Genomic DNA, 14,595 nt, shown 5'->3' with positions numbered 1-14,595 from the left:
AGGAATTTTTCCCTGGAACACCAGCAACCTTTCCCGCACCTCAGATCCAGCCGTCGCCACGATCCACGCCTCCAAAAGCACAAGGATTAGCGCTCAGATGCGGAATTTTACCAATCGAACAGAGTATCGATCAACCGCCCCTGCTCTACCGATCTGTGCCCGAATTCTCACTGCCACATGCGCCTCCACACCTCCTCCAACGCCTCAACCCCGCCGCTGTATAACACCACCACCGCCGAAAACAAAGAAGGGATCACCAATCTATGGGGAAATTTCTCTCACCCTCATATGCCTCCGCCGAGAATCGCTGGCATCTAATACCAATTTGTCAGGACCTACTAGCAATTCAGAAATATGAAAGGGGAATTTAGGGTTTGGCTATGGCAAATCGCCTCGGTCCTATATAGATATTGTATAGAGTTTTAGCCCAGAGGCAAATGATTCACAGAATTCGTCAAGGCGGGAAATTGACGGCTCGCGACGAGTCTTGGGCGAGACGCAATCTGATCCATTGATCACCCACTAAGCGTTTTGTCTGAAACTCCCAGTAACTGAATATATCGACAGTAGCTGTCTTCAGGCCTGACACCAAGGTTAGGGTAGGCGGGTAGCACTGGCCGCTAAGCTATTTTAGCATAAACCAAGGTCGTCGGCGGAAGAAGCGCTCCTAGCGGCACACATGAGATCGCCTTTCTTTCTCCTCTTCCAAGAAAGAAAGTTCCTTTCTCCTAGCGGCACACACAGGAATTCAAGACTGGCCGACACAAGAATTAGCAAACACGGGATGTACTCCGCAGCGGCATTACAAACAGCACAAGCACACAAGTCTTTGTTACGTACTACTTAGGTAGATGCCTTGCACTAGCTAGCGTGGGTCTGCCAGGCATGGCACATTTAATTTAGGACATCAGTAGTTCATCATGACTCTGAACAAGGTTACGTCATGCGCAAAACAATCATCCGACCTTGAGACAAAAGCATGCACAGAGCGATATGATAGGATAACTTGATGGCAGGAAGACGATGACCCAACCATCGCCGCCACGACCTGCATGCGCAAACAAAAAACACGACCATAAGATGACTGGCGCATACATAACCAGGGACGAAGCTAGAAAAAATGGGCACTGGTGTCAAGCTTTGTCCACTCTAGCACAACCTATAGCGGTGCAGCACACATAATGTTAGAGAGCGGCACGAAGGGCGAAAACATGCGATGATCCAACAATATTATCATTACATAAAGAATGTCATACCAAGCACGCGCTGACTGAAGTAGTATAGCCACTTCTTGACATAGTCAGAAAATAATAAGCAAAATGCTGACTTCAAGATTTTTAGTTGTTTCTTCCTGAAAAGAATGAACGAAACAACATATTATATTTACAACAATGGTACAAAACAAGTAATACAGAAAATAAACATCATTAAGCAAAATATAATGTGACACGGGGCTCACATTTTATAACTTTCCTTCTCGATCTTTCATCTTCTTAAATAGATCCATCACAATACTATTCATAATTCTAGAAAATATATCCTTCTTCACGTAGAAAATCAGGCAATCACTCATGAACTCGTCACCCACATAAGTATCTAGTATGCCTTTCTTATTCCAATTAGAGAAACCATTAACAACAAATGCATCATTACCACCTTGGTCGTTGATGCAATCTATGAAAGTATGAATAGATAGCAACACAAACAAAATGCCTTATGCACATTACCACTCCAGGCAATGATAGTCTTTAAACCATTCTAGATTATTTTTTTGCTCAAATCCTACTATGGTCTTCTGCGGATATTTAAAGACTTCTTGTGGCATGTAAAGTCCTCTAGTTAAATATCTCCATCTAATCTCGTCTTGCTTCTTATGATTCTTAGCGTACTATGTCGGTGGGAACGACACCTATGGGATCACAAGAATCCCTACTGTGGTTAGCGGGGCGCGGGGTCGTGAGAAGAGCAGATCAAACAGATAGCACACGGTTCGTTTATCCAGGTTCGGCCCGCGAGGATGCGTAAAACCCTACTCCTACTTTGGTGGATTGTATATCTGTGTTCTTGAGCTAGCTATGGGGCGTGAGGAGCTTCAAAAGGCCGAATCCTTCCTCTGGTCGCCTCGGGCCTCCTTTTATAGAAAAAAGGGTTGCCACAGTGGCACATAGGAGGTGGAAAGGGTACAGTGCTGCGAGGTTATCCCTCGCATCACATGACAAGGCGCATTTAATGCGTCTTGCTTAGGTGTCCTTACTTTATCGGGGACGGGGGAGAAACCTGTCTCGTCCGTCGCCGCTCCTTCTTGTGTCGACACGCGCCCTAGCCAGCGACGCCTGCGATGCCATGTAGGTAGGCAGGCAGCTGAGGTGGCGCAGTGATGGGTCTTCACGAAGATCTGCATGCCGCCACGCGGGTGCCTGCCTAGCTGGTTGGGTCGGCAGCTGCATGCATGCGGTGGTGGAGGTTTAGTCGGCGTGGGCCTGATGGTGGCCCTGCGGGTGTCCTCGGCAAGGGCCTTGCCGGGGCCCCGGCAAGGGTCTTGCCAAGGCGCCTGCTGTCATCCCCGGCAAGGCGCTTGCCGGGGGCCTTGTGGTCTTCCTCGGCTGGGATCCCGCTAAGGGTTGTCGTCTCCTTAGTGCGTATCTGATCTTGAATGTCTTCACAAAGTTCTGCATGCTGCCACGGGGATGTCTCCCGAATCCTTGGCCTTTGGGGGCAGTGGACTCAAGGGTGATTTGCTCCGTAGGCGCGGGACGAGTCGCCGCGGCAAGGGTCTTGCCGGGGCTACTAGAACTGTCTCCCGGCAAGGATCTTGCCGGGGGAGTCCGCTTCGTCCCCTTTGCTCTTCGTGGTCTTGGCCTTGGCGTCGTTCTAGTTCTTTTGAGCTTCGGTCTTACCCTGGCTCACCTCCCTTGCCTTGCTTGGTGTGGTGGTATCCGCGGCTCAGACTGCCCGTGCACAGTTATAGGGGTACAAAAGGTGTACCCCTCTTTTTGTACATCAACATACTATGATATTCTTTTTCGATCAGCTGGATCGGGAGGAAGATCATCTAAATTTATTTCGGCTGGACTAATAATACAAACTCTTGATATATGACCATTATCTTGCCTAAGTCTAAGTGGCCTTGAAGTCCCTGCTGCATCTGATGGTAGTGGCCGTTTTAACAAAAATCTGTCCATAACCTCCTAGTTGTACACGAATCAAGGAAGAGAACAGCAAAATTTTCAAATTAGTTCGGTAGAGAAATTTAGTCTGAAGACTAAATCTAATACACATGTGCGTCACGAGGCATACCTGAGAAGAATCCATCTAGGCTTGGTGGATTGGCACCAGGTTATGCCGCACAATCGTGCAATAGATTAGACCAAAATCCCGCTGATTTGGCTGCTCGTCTCTCTGTAATTCCACCAGAGACCAGCATGGAATTATCATATGGATATGGGGGATTGGGGAATTAGGGATTGAGAGGAGGCGATGAGACGAAGAGATGTAGACTCACGCATACACCAGCGTATAAGAAATTAGGAATTAGGAACGACTGCTTTTGGGCCGTGTGCAAGTATTACATAATGGGTATTCGGGCTCATGGGTATTTACGGCTGTGTGTGCAGGCGTGTGGAATTTGGTGGAACGACCACATATTTTATAGTGACTTTGGGCTTCTATATGGCTGGGCTGGAACTATGATGAGCCTTTTGCTTCTATACGGACGGGTGGCTGGGCTGGGGTCAATTGTGTTTTCTGGCTGGGGTCAAAGACAAATCTTGTTGACAAGATTAGTTCGGGGTTGCGATCGGCACTGGTGTCATTTGAAACCAGTCCTTGTATGTGAGCTCCGTCCCTGTACATAACCGGGGGCTAATCTGTAGATGCTTCGATTTGTTCAGACCTAAGGTGCATCAGATGACCATATATATGTACGTTCCCTACCACGAGAGCATGCATGCTCACAAATTTGAACAAGAAAACCAGCATTCAAGGTGGCCTTACCTTTCTATACTACTCCTCATGCCTTCTTCAACGCTTTGAGCAGCATCAATGCTGCTGTACCAAACAGCCTTCTTCCGGGTTGAGGATTCACTCCTGTACCAATCACCATCCTGGGCTGATAATTAACCGCTGTGCTAAACAGCCTTCTGGATTGCCTTCTCTGTTGTTGCTTCATGTATTTGGGTATATCATCGAACGGTATTGTAGTAAACAGCTCACCAGGCTTGCTACTATATACCACCATGGGAAATCGGCCCATCACGCCGTGACCTGCAGCAGCAGACCCATCCTCGACGGTTGCCTTCTTCGAAGCTGTCTCACCATCCAAGCCTTGAGTAGGTTTCTTCCAAGCCATCTCGAGATCCAAGCATTCAGAAGGACGTGCCCATTTGGGGGATGATCTTGACTTTAGACCGGGCAGATAACACTGATCTCCACCATGGGAAGAAGCTTCTCCTGGCGAGTTTGAGCTCCCATCGTCTTGTTTTTCTCTTTCTTGTGGCCTGGCTCGAACATCAAAACAACATCTGAATGTTACAAACCTCAAAACATCAAACAGTGAAACCTGCCGGCAGCACTGCCTTGAAATATTATAATGTGATTATGGAGAATGTAATATCACTAAACCTACACATAATTTAGTTTAATGAGTGAGATTTTATTGACTAAAGGTACAGCAAACCGCAAAGCATCTTTAACTAACACGTGAAGCTTCTGAATGAGTATGCTGCATGAGATTTTCTAGTACATCTACATTCTAGTATTGGCTGCTTTGTGTCACCAATCCAATAGTATTTTAGCATGACAGAGAAGCATTAAGACAGAATTTTATCACAGATTGGATAGCTCTTGAGTGTCAGATAATTCAGCTTGAATAATCCAAATTCTATGTAGTCATCAAAATCAAACAAATAAATCTTTGGAGATGATGTTTTTGTATATTTACCTTATTCACCACTGTCTGTAGATAATCCATTTCTAGAGCTTCCCTGTTTGTGTCACTTTTCAAGATGGCAATGGGCCCCGAAACCCGCGTCCCCGTGGGTTTTTACCCTATTAGGGGACGGGGATGGGCATCTTTTCATCCCCGCGGGGCTGTTGTTGGGCACAGTATACAACCCGGCACATTTCGTGGGTTTACACCCGTTTCGGTAGTCCCCGAACCCGAAACCCGGTAATACCCGCGAAATTACATTATTTTTTTACCACCGTAGTCATCTTACCCCTGAAAAATCTTAGAGTCCTTGATGTGTTCACAAGATTGGATAAGAAACAAATATAAAGGTGTGTCTTTCTTTACATATCATCATAAAGTCTATCATTATCTTGTTGCAATGTTTCATAAGATGTTCATTACTACTTATTTGATTCTCATAGATGCTGACAATGAATAAGGACAAAGCTTTTGGAGTTGTCTTCAAGACATTCAAGAGGGAATGCAGGTGAAGTACAGGTACTTGCAAATTTCATATACTAATCTGCATATTTTTCTCATGTTTAACTTTAACTTGAGCGAATTTTGATCTTCCCTAGGACTTGGCACTTTGATTAGGCATTGGAAGATTTGAAGATGGTCGTTTGGAGGCTTGGAGATGTGAAAGATGCCATGATGATTCCAACTTTAAAGTTATTTGTGAACTATAAGTTCTATTTCAGAACTTATATAGCTGTTGAACCATCTATTATTGTTTTTTGTTGAAATTTACTCAAGTTATGCTGCTGAAATGTGCTTGTTTTGCTGCTGAAATGTTATTCTTTGTCGCCACTATGTTTGTTTAAATATTTTGATTTTATCGTGGGTTCCCCGTGGGTTCCCCGAAACCCGATGGTTTTAGGGGACGGGCAGAAAACTAGCCCCGCACACGGTGATGGGGACGGGGACGGGTTTACGATTTTCTCGTGGGGATGGGTTTGGGAAGGCAAAACCCGATGGGTTTCGTCCCCGTTGCCATCTTGAGTCACTTTCCCCTGATTTTCATCATATCATATCCAACAAAAAATAATTAGGGTTGTTTTTTCCCCTCACAGCTTAAAAGAAATGCTTCAATCAATACACACAGATACGTACCAGATTTGTTAGGTATATCCTCACTGGACAACACATCCTCATAGGGGCAGCTTCAAGAACAAGTGGAAGAAATAATTAAATAAAGATCATATCAGTTGTGTATGTATACAAAACATAGTCCTTGACCAAAACGTACAGGTTTCCAATTTCTGTCCATTCACTAGTAGGACAAAAACCATTATCCTTGAGAATCGAGGAAACACGTTCAATGACCTCCAAACGGGGCACCTGCATGAAATACGGCACCTGCACAACCATTTTAACTTATTAGATATATATGTCATGAGCACCATGAATCATGACGACTGAGATATGACAGAAAGAATTGTTTGCAGTGGTAACAGTATATTAATATAATGCAAGTGGAAAGGCCAAAGAAAAACTTAAGAACACTAATAACATTGTAGAATGGATGTATTTTTTATGACATCAATACATGTACAGAACACACGTTTTGTCTTAGTTATTTGGGTTAATTAGATATATACGGCATTATTTTGTTTAGTTTCCCAAATCTGCCCCAGTTGTTTAGTTTTGGCTTTTAAAAGAGTGGTGTGTTCATATTGTCCACGCCATCTAATTGAAAGTAACAGCCTAGACAGGTTTCATCACATGTGAAGCTGTGAATCACTGATTGCCCAGAGTTTGTGTAAACTGGACAAGACTTCTTTTTCCGAAGAAACCAGCAGGCGCTCTGCCTCTTCATTACAAAAGGAAGTTGCTATACACACCTGCACTTAGATGGCTTGCAGACTACTCCAAAAAGGAAGGGAACATTTACTATTATGATTATCTGTCCTTTTTTGGACAATGAGCTTTGTAAGCTGCTGTCTGTCCTTGGCAACTTTATTTTTGTAACAAATCTCCTACTCCTATTTGTTTCAACTTTTAGTATATATTGAGTTCAGTCCTCCCCTGCTGTTCTTATTCCAACAGAAATTGAATAAAACCCTATGAAATACCAAGATGAGCATACAATTATTTATTTGATCACTATATGTGCCAAGCATCTACAAATTACTACATCCGTTCTGGTTTATAAGTCCCCTTTGTATTTTGCGCCAAATTTTAACTAGAGATTTAACTAACATAGTTTTCAATTATATCGTTGGATTCGTATTCTAACATAGTTTTCAATTATATTTTTTTAATGACATGCATTAACATTTTGTTAGTAAAATTTAAGGTCAAACTCTGGCAGTTGGCACACAATACAAAGGGGACTAATAAACCAGGACGGAGGTAGTATATCAGGAGCAATTATATCCTGACATAGTTTTCAATTATATTATTTTTTATGACATGCATTAACATTTTGTTAGTAAAATTTAAGGTCAAACTCTGGCAGTTGGCACACAATACAAAGGGGACTAATAAACCAGGACGGAGGTAGTATATCAGGAGCAATGACACTAGCAGATGTTCTCTACTCATGCACCATGAACAATAACATTTAGCACAATGCAAGATAACAATTAGCTCCTACGGAAAACGTGACGCTGATTTTCGTAACTTCAGTGCGATGCTAACAGTAGGTTTCAATGTATTACTAGCATATTAACAGAAGGTAGTGGAATACTCTTTCAGTGGTATAGCGTGCATGTCAACTACAAGGCACCCATGGCGACTTCCATCAATCTCAAGATCTGCCACCTCAGTGTCTCGGATGTACTCAAAGGGGTAGGGTGTGCATGCGTGCATTCATAGGAGTGAGAGTGTGTCTGCGTCTGTACTGTGTTCCTAAAAAACATATAACAAACCAAATACACCCCTGACAGCCAAAGCTGCACAACCGCCTAGGCACCCCAAATACACCGATAAACAAAACTGTAAGAGGAAGCGCCTATGCAGCGCTAGGCGAACACCAGCTGCATCAACCACACTTAAAGCTAATTTGAACCACAATTCTCAAAACAAGAAGTTTTCGTGAAGGAGGGACTCAAAATGAACTTCATATTTTCAAAGTCATTTTACAAACTGTATTTACTGCCAATGACCCCAAACAAATCTTACATTCTTGACTGAGCCTATAATAAGTAGATACATTACAAATTTTGTTCAGTGTTTCTAGAAAAATAATATTGATCAGATAATGCAGGAATTACCAAAGAGCCAATGCTTATACCTCACCAACATATACAATTTTTGTAAAACAGAGAAAATCGAGGAATTATAACTGCAAGCACCAACAGAATGATACCTCTAGATGTTTCTGAATGTATGAATCAAGACCTTCACCAGCTTTGGAAATTACATGAACAAGCATCAATGCCATATTATTAAGCTTTATCCTTGCCTCCACTTGTTGACCCTTCTCAGACTGCAAAGCAATATTGTTGTTCCAAATACGGTCACAGGTAATAGCAAACCCATCTGGCTTACTATCTCCATTTCTCTTGCGAGAAGTTCCCATGCGTATCTGCTCTTGAGCTGCCATGAGCAAAACGGCTGTCTCGGCAAGCTTTCCCTCTTTTATGTAATTCCACAGCTCATCCAATAGATTATCTGTGTATTTTGCAATCAGCCGAGTCGTATCCAAGAAGATCTTCTGCAAAAATCACCAGCACAGACCAAAAACTGAGTCTTTTAGAATTTATTTATAGGTAAGACTGTAGTGCTGATTAACTTAAAACTATGTTCTCAACAACAATCTAAATAAAACCACAACCTTATTTTCTTTGTTAAGAACAAAATATAGTTTGTTTACTCTCAACAAAGAGTCAAAGGCTAAAAAATGTCACTACAGCACAGAAAACAATTCCGACTATGAAAACTGGAGATTTAGGAATTTAAGGTTCCTTTAGTATTATTGCTACGTCAGTTATTTATAAGTATGTGACTTTGCTATGCTGGAGTAGTAAATTGTTAAGGGGTGGATGTGAGACAAACCATTTCAGGTAGGCACAGAAGATGGATGAGCTTGAAGATAAAGTTGGCATCTGCCTCAGTGTAATCCCAATGCTCGTGGTTAGGAAACAGACTGTCTTCCAGATACTTATGCATACACGTGTTCTCGACTGCAACATGGAGTGGGAGAAGGCCCTCGATGACCTCAGCACCGGCTGTGCGTAGATTGGCGGACGCGCCGTGGCGAACGAGCAACTGAATCATGTCAACCGAAAAAAATTCAGCAGCTCGGTGGAGGGGATAGTACCCATACTGGTTCATGCAGTTGGGATCGGCTCGGCACCCATCAAGCTCAGGTGCCTGGCCCTCCAAGACAATTTTGACACATTTCACCGCATTTTGTGAAATCATATGGTTCAAAGCCTCTGGGGTGATGATCGAATCCCATTGCATGCCCTGCCCATTCCTCTCCATATAGCTGAGAAAGCGCCGGACGCTATCCTTATCCAGGATGGGTGCCAAATGGTGCACTTTATCATGGAAGAGATGATTCACCTCCTAATCAGGATCAAAAGAGGTGAAAGGAAATCAGTTATCCAATTAGCAAAGCAAAATGAAATAAGCAGTGCACTATAGGACAACAAAACAAAAATGTTGCATAAGTAGCACACACAAAAAATACTGCAGGAAAAAAGTAAAATATAAATAACCAAATGATCTTTTTTTTCAAATGCAGAGAACCTTAGGGATGCGTTCTGGGAAGATTATACTGGATGCTCTGAGGGCACCAAGTGCAGCTTCTTTCTCACGTGACCACTGCAAAGGGAGGGAGGGGAGGGGGCGTCAAGAGCTATACTAGGGAAAGCAAACATGATAAGATAGAAATGCCATAAACTTCAAAAAAGAATGTTGGTTAGTTAATTACTGCACCTTAGCTACTAAACGGATAGAGTCACTTAAGCTAAGTCCAACAGCAGGAGGGCATGGAGGATACGGAGGATTCGATGGATCGTATACATCCGTCCTTGATCCATCAGTACTGGTAGTATCTTCATGATAGGTGGTTTTGATTGCCTCCTTGTGCATTTCATCCATTGCTGCCGAACTGGCCTGGAATTCCAGTCCCACTGTTTGTTTGACTCAAACAAGTTTAACCTGGAATTGCATCCCAAATCAGTTTCACACCTTGTTTGATTCAACGTTTTTTAAGAGATGGTGGAGCAATACGAAGTTGGGAAGCTGGAATTTTCAAAGAAACCTCCAAACTTCAAGTAAATGTCAAATGTGGCAATCTCACCAGTTAGGTTAAAAAAACATATTTCATGAAAACGACTTACAAGTATTACAATATGAAAGTGTTGTATTATTTATATTGTGCACAATTTTACAGCAAGGCCATTGCAAACTTCATTCATAACTGCTTCGACTCTGCAATGGCTTTGTTCCTACAAACTAGTGCCACTGCCAGTTGATTCAACTGATGAGAAATGTCCAGAAGTTTGACATTATAAGCATCGTTCAAGCACTGGTGTTGAAGACAATGATGACAAACCGCAACGTCATATTTCTAATCAAAATCAACACATGTCCTGCAAATTAAATAAGAAGCTCCTTCCCTCCATATATAACATGAAGATACCACATAAGTCAGCCACATGCCAACAACAACAACAACAACAAACCCTTTAGTCCCAAACAAGTTGGGGTAGGCTAAAGGTGGAACTCATAAGATCTCACAAGTCAGGCACATGCCAAGTAAACTAAATGTAAGCAGTTCGTAGCAATAGTTCTCATACATAAATTGATTAAAGCTTACATGCTTAGCAGCCGTGCAAGTTCAATAATCAATATTCAGGCCTCATATTTGCACAGGAAGAAGTGTGAAGCTTAAATAAAGCTACTATTATTTCCAATGGACACGAATTCTTGGTAATATCAGTTAGGAACTACTCGCTTCATCCCATAATGTAAGACGTTTTTTAGTGTCAAAAAACGTCTTACATTATGGGACGGAGGGAGTAGTACTGTATGTATTTCCATTCAAGCACCATCAAAGAAAACGAGCTTGTGAGAAAACCCTCAAGGGTTCCAGCAGCAATAATCCCAAAAAAAACACCACCAGATGAAATTCGGAATAGCAATGTACTACGTAACTGTCATATAAAAGTGCATACTAAAGTGCGCTTGGCAAGAGAAGAAACCCTTATTAAGGATTTGCCTTTTCAAAGATGAATGATCAGACGGCAATTCTCCAATTTGAGGAAGCGAAGAAGATATTACGAGGCATGAGGTCCAACCGTGGTTCACAAGAGCCGAAGATCGATGTGACCACCACCGTGGGCTGCAGGTCTGATCTGTACGCGGAGACTCAGGAGCTGCGGCAAAAGGTACGTACAGATCGCAGAAATTCTGAAGGTCAATGGCGAAAGCTTGAGGGCGGGGTGGAGGCCGCGGCAGGGACGCGACGAGGAAGAACCGGCGATGGCGGCGACACGAGCGACAACAGGGCCATCGACGGGGCACAAACACTGGGCCTAATTCTCAGGGTATATTGTTATCTGGGTTCTATGGGCCTACTTCTTAGGATATGACGCTCGCTGCATCCCCCAACGGGCACCCCTATTTCTCGCAAATCTTATTTGGCGCCTTATGCGCCCGATACAGTACAACTCGCAATCGGGAGCATACCCCCACCTCTCTGCTGGGCTGGCCCATCTAGCTTTTTCCCTTTGTTTTTCAACACTCGAAATAAATTATGCCCGTGCTTTGATTCGAACCCAGGACCCCGTGCTCAAAGGTAAGCTTAAGCTGTGGTTTTCTAAATTTGTAATAAAATGGTGTCGGCGTAGTGCTAACTCCACGGCTCATGAGCTAGCAAGCCTTGGTCATATGTACCCTGCAAACTCGGCTGTCGAGTGGGTGTCCGATGTACCAGCCCAAGTGGCTGTTTGTGTTGCCGGTGATTTACCCGTACACCGTTAAGTTATAAAGCTTTGCTTTAACTTCAAAAAAAAGGTAAGCTGCATAACCAACCGGCCACCCCAAAATCAATGTGCTACTTTCATCTTTCTACACCTTTTACTTCGTTTTTTTCTTTTGTTTTTTTTATTTTTCTGTTTTCCTTTTTTGTTTTTTGTTTTTCATTTTTGCTTTTCTTCTTCCTGGGTTTGATGAACTTTTTAAAAAAAATTGAAATTTTTCTTAACATCAATGAACTTATCAAATGTGTTGAACTTTTTTCAGATTTGATGAACCTTTTTCAAATTCGATGAACTATTTTTCAAATTCAATTAACTTTTTTCAAATTCAATAAACTTTTTTCGAGATTGGTAAACTTTTTATTCAAATCGATGAACTTTTTCCAAAATTTGATGAACTTTTTTCAAATTTGGCAAAAAAATTCAACTTCGATGAACTTTTTTCGAATCCGATGAACTTTTTTTCAAATTTGTGAACTGTTTTTGAATGTTGATGAAATTTTTCCAGAAACGGTGAACTTTTTTCAAAGTAGATGAACTTTTTCTAAACTCATCAACCTTTTTCCAATATCTATGAACTTTTTTTTAAATTCTTGACTTTTTTAAGAAAATTGATGGGTCAATATCATGTCATGGTCAAACTAGCGACTAGGAAATCTCACAAAAAAAACTAGCGACTAGGGAGGGAGCGACCTGAACGAAACCAGCCAGTTTTTTTTTTTCTTTTGAGGGAACAAATCAGGGGAGCTCCTAACCGGCGCCTTCTGCGCCGGTTAGGAGAATGAGCGCTCACGTACCTCCAGTCATGGGCCTGCCCAAGATAAAGAGTGTGAGCACTGGTTCGTTCCCTTGTGATCGGTCGTTCAAAAAACAAAAGGTGTTGCTTCGCTTCGTTTTTTTCTGGTTCGATCGTTTTACTCAGTTTCGAATTAACCGGTCGTTGTTGACCGCTGATAAGTTCAACATTGACCGTTGACTTTTCAGAAAAGGTTCACAAAAAATGTGAATTTTTTAAAAATCAAGAACTAAAAAAAGGGTCTTGGAATCCGACAAAATGGTCAAATATTTTTGCAAAAAAATCGCAAATTTTTAAAAGTTCATGAATTTAAAAAAAAGTTCATCTAAATTAAAAGATTTCACCAATTTTTAATAAAACAATTCATCTAATTTGGACAAAAAGTTCACCGACTTTCAAAACAAGTTCATTGGTTTTGAAAAAGGTTCACAAATCTGAGAAAAAGTTTATCGAACTTGAAAAAAAGTTCATTGAATTTGGAAAAAGTTCATCGACTTCAAAAAAGAGTTCACCCAAATTTGAAAAAAAGTTCATCGAATTTGAAAATAGTTCACCGGTTTTGATAAAATGTCATCGAATTAGAAAAAAGTTCATTGAATTTGAGAAAAAGTTCACCAATTTTGAAAAAAAAGTTCATCAAATTTGAAAAAATGTTCATAAATCCGGTGAAGTTTTATATCGAATTAGAAAAAGAAAAGGAAGAAAGAAGACTAAAAAAGAAAAAGAATGAATAAAAAGAAAAAAGGAAGAAATGAAAAGAAAAACGAAAAAACAAAAAAGTAAAAGAAAGAAAGATAGAAAGAATAAAAGAGGGAAGAAGCTCAAATTAATCACATAACTTAACTAGCACGGGTGGCTAGCGAGTCGTGCGCTGTAACCCCGCGTCGCAGGATCGAATCCTTCTCAGGATGTTGTTTTTTGCATAATTTTACAAAAGAAAAAAAAATGAAACATGGGCTGGCCCATCGCGGAGGAGGGGTGTGCCACGAACCAGCTGGAGATCGAGCGAAAGAATCGCACCGGCCTACTAGCAGGCGAGCGAATTATGGGCCATGGCCCGTTGGCTCCAGCGTGGGCGCCAGTTGGCATTTTGGGCGCATAAAGCGCTGAAGGAGCACTCCCTATTTCTTGCTTTAAGCGAGCAGCAGCCCCGCGTCGGGAGGAGCCCAGATGGGACCGTCCTGCACGCGAGCGAGGCTACATCCTGTTTTTCTTTACGTTTACTGGTTTCGTTTTTTGTTTTATTTTGTAGTTTTGTTTATACTTTAAATATTTAAAATATATATGAACAAAAACAACTTCGTTCAATGACCGATAGCGTATCCGTGGACATCCATATCGGTCCCTATGATTACACGAATGATATTCGAGTGAACCTTTGGTTATCATGTGATGTTCCTTATACTTCACAATATTTTACAAAATCAGGTGTGCATCGGTATCCTCCTGAGTCATCACCATGCTCATTATACCGTTGCTCCCATTACCGATTTTGTTCGTCTTTCTCGGCATCCTCATGACGTAGTCACCTGTGTCTGGCCAGACGATGATGGATGTTGTCACACCAAGAGGGCCCTGACATAAGAATATCTCTCCATCGTCGAAGGAGCAAATCCCACTCTCGAGTTATCCGGTCAAACTTTCTAGTGAACCTGAAAGTTGTTGTTATGATCACCTTGTTATAGATGATGTTTGAGCAACCCCAAAGCCCACTGTCTGGTAGGAAGCGACAGAGACACTCTCATGGTCTGAGGAACTAAAACACATGCTAAGACTCTGTGTTATAACAGATGATTTCAGATGATATAATCACAAAGTATAACAGATATGTTTTGGGTCAATTCAATATGATCGTTCTTCTAACGTCAGTAACCTCAATGTTGTGTTAGGACTATCGTTACACTTAACGATAT

The 14,595-nt window shown here is 41.9% G+C and overlaps 1 protein-coding gene and 1 long non-coding RNA gene across 2 annotated transcripts; both read right to left on the bottom strand.

Annotated features, from left to right (window-relative positions):
- Nucleotides 1–808: 808 nt before the first annotated feature.
- Nucleotides 809–3,519, bottom strand: LOC123078974 (uncharacterized). Its single transcript, XR_006437801.1, has 3 exons — nt 3,298–3,519; nt 1,257–1,351; nt 809–1,048 (listed from the first exon to the last, which is right to left on the bottom strand). It is a non-coding gene; the product is annotated as an uncharacterized lncRNA (long non-coding RNA).
- An 882-nt stretch (nt 3,520–4,401) lies between these two features.
- Nucleotides 4,402–10,003, bottom strand: LOC123078007 (uncharacterized). The gene is made up of 6 exons (XM_044500674.1): nt 9,926–10,003; nt 8,951–9,466; nt 8,262–8,609; nt 6,198–6,307; nt 6,062–6,111; nt 4,402–4,520 (listed from the first exon to the last, which is right to left on the bottom strand). The coding sequence occupies exons 1-6, from the start codon at nt 10,001–10,003 to the stop codon at nt 4,402–4,404; spliced, it is 1,221 nt and encodes a 406-aa protein (XP_044356609.1).
- Nucleotides 10,004–14,595: the final 4,592 nt, after the last annotated feature.

The sequence above is a fragment of the Triticum aestivum genome, chromosome 1A (assembly GCF_018294505.1).
Source record: "Triticum aestivum cultivar Chinese Spring chromosome 1A, IWGSC CS RefSeq v2.1, whole genome shotgun sequence".
NCBI lineage: Eukaryota > Viridiplantae > Streptophyta > Magnoliopsida > Poales > Poaceae > Triticum > Triticum aestivum.
The sequence above is the reverse complement of the archived record's forward strand: the minus strand, read 5'-3'. Positions and strand labels throughout refer to the sequence as shown.

Excerpts from the sequence above, each read along its gene's own strand:
- LOC123078007 (XM_044500674.1), bottom strand. The coding sequence starts at position 10,003 with ATGGATGAAATGCACAAGGAGGCAATCAAAACCACCTATCATGAAGAT. Across the intron at positions 9,467-9,925 it reads CTGATGGATCAAGGACGGAT|GAGGTGAATCATCTCTTCCA; the intron begins GTATACGATCCA and ends GATCCTGATTAG. Across the intron at positions 8,610-8,950 it reads TTCTGTGCCTACCTGAAATG|AAGATCTTCTTGGATACGAC; the intron begins GTTTGTCTCACA and ends TGATTTTTGCAG.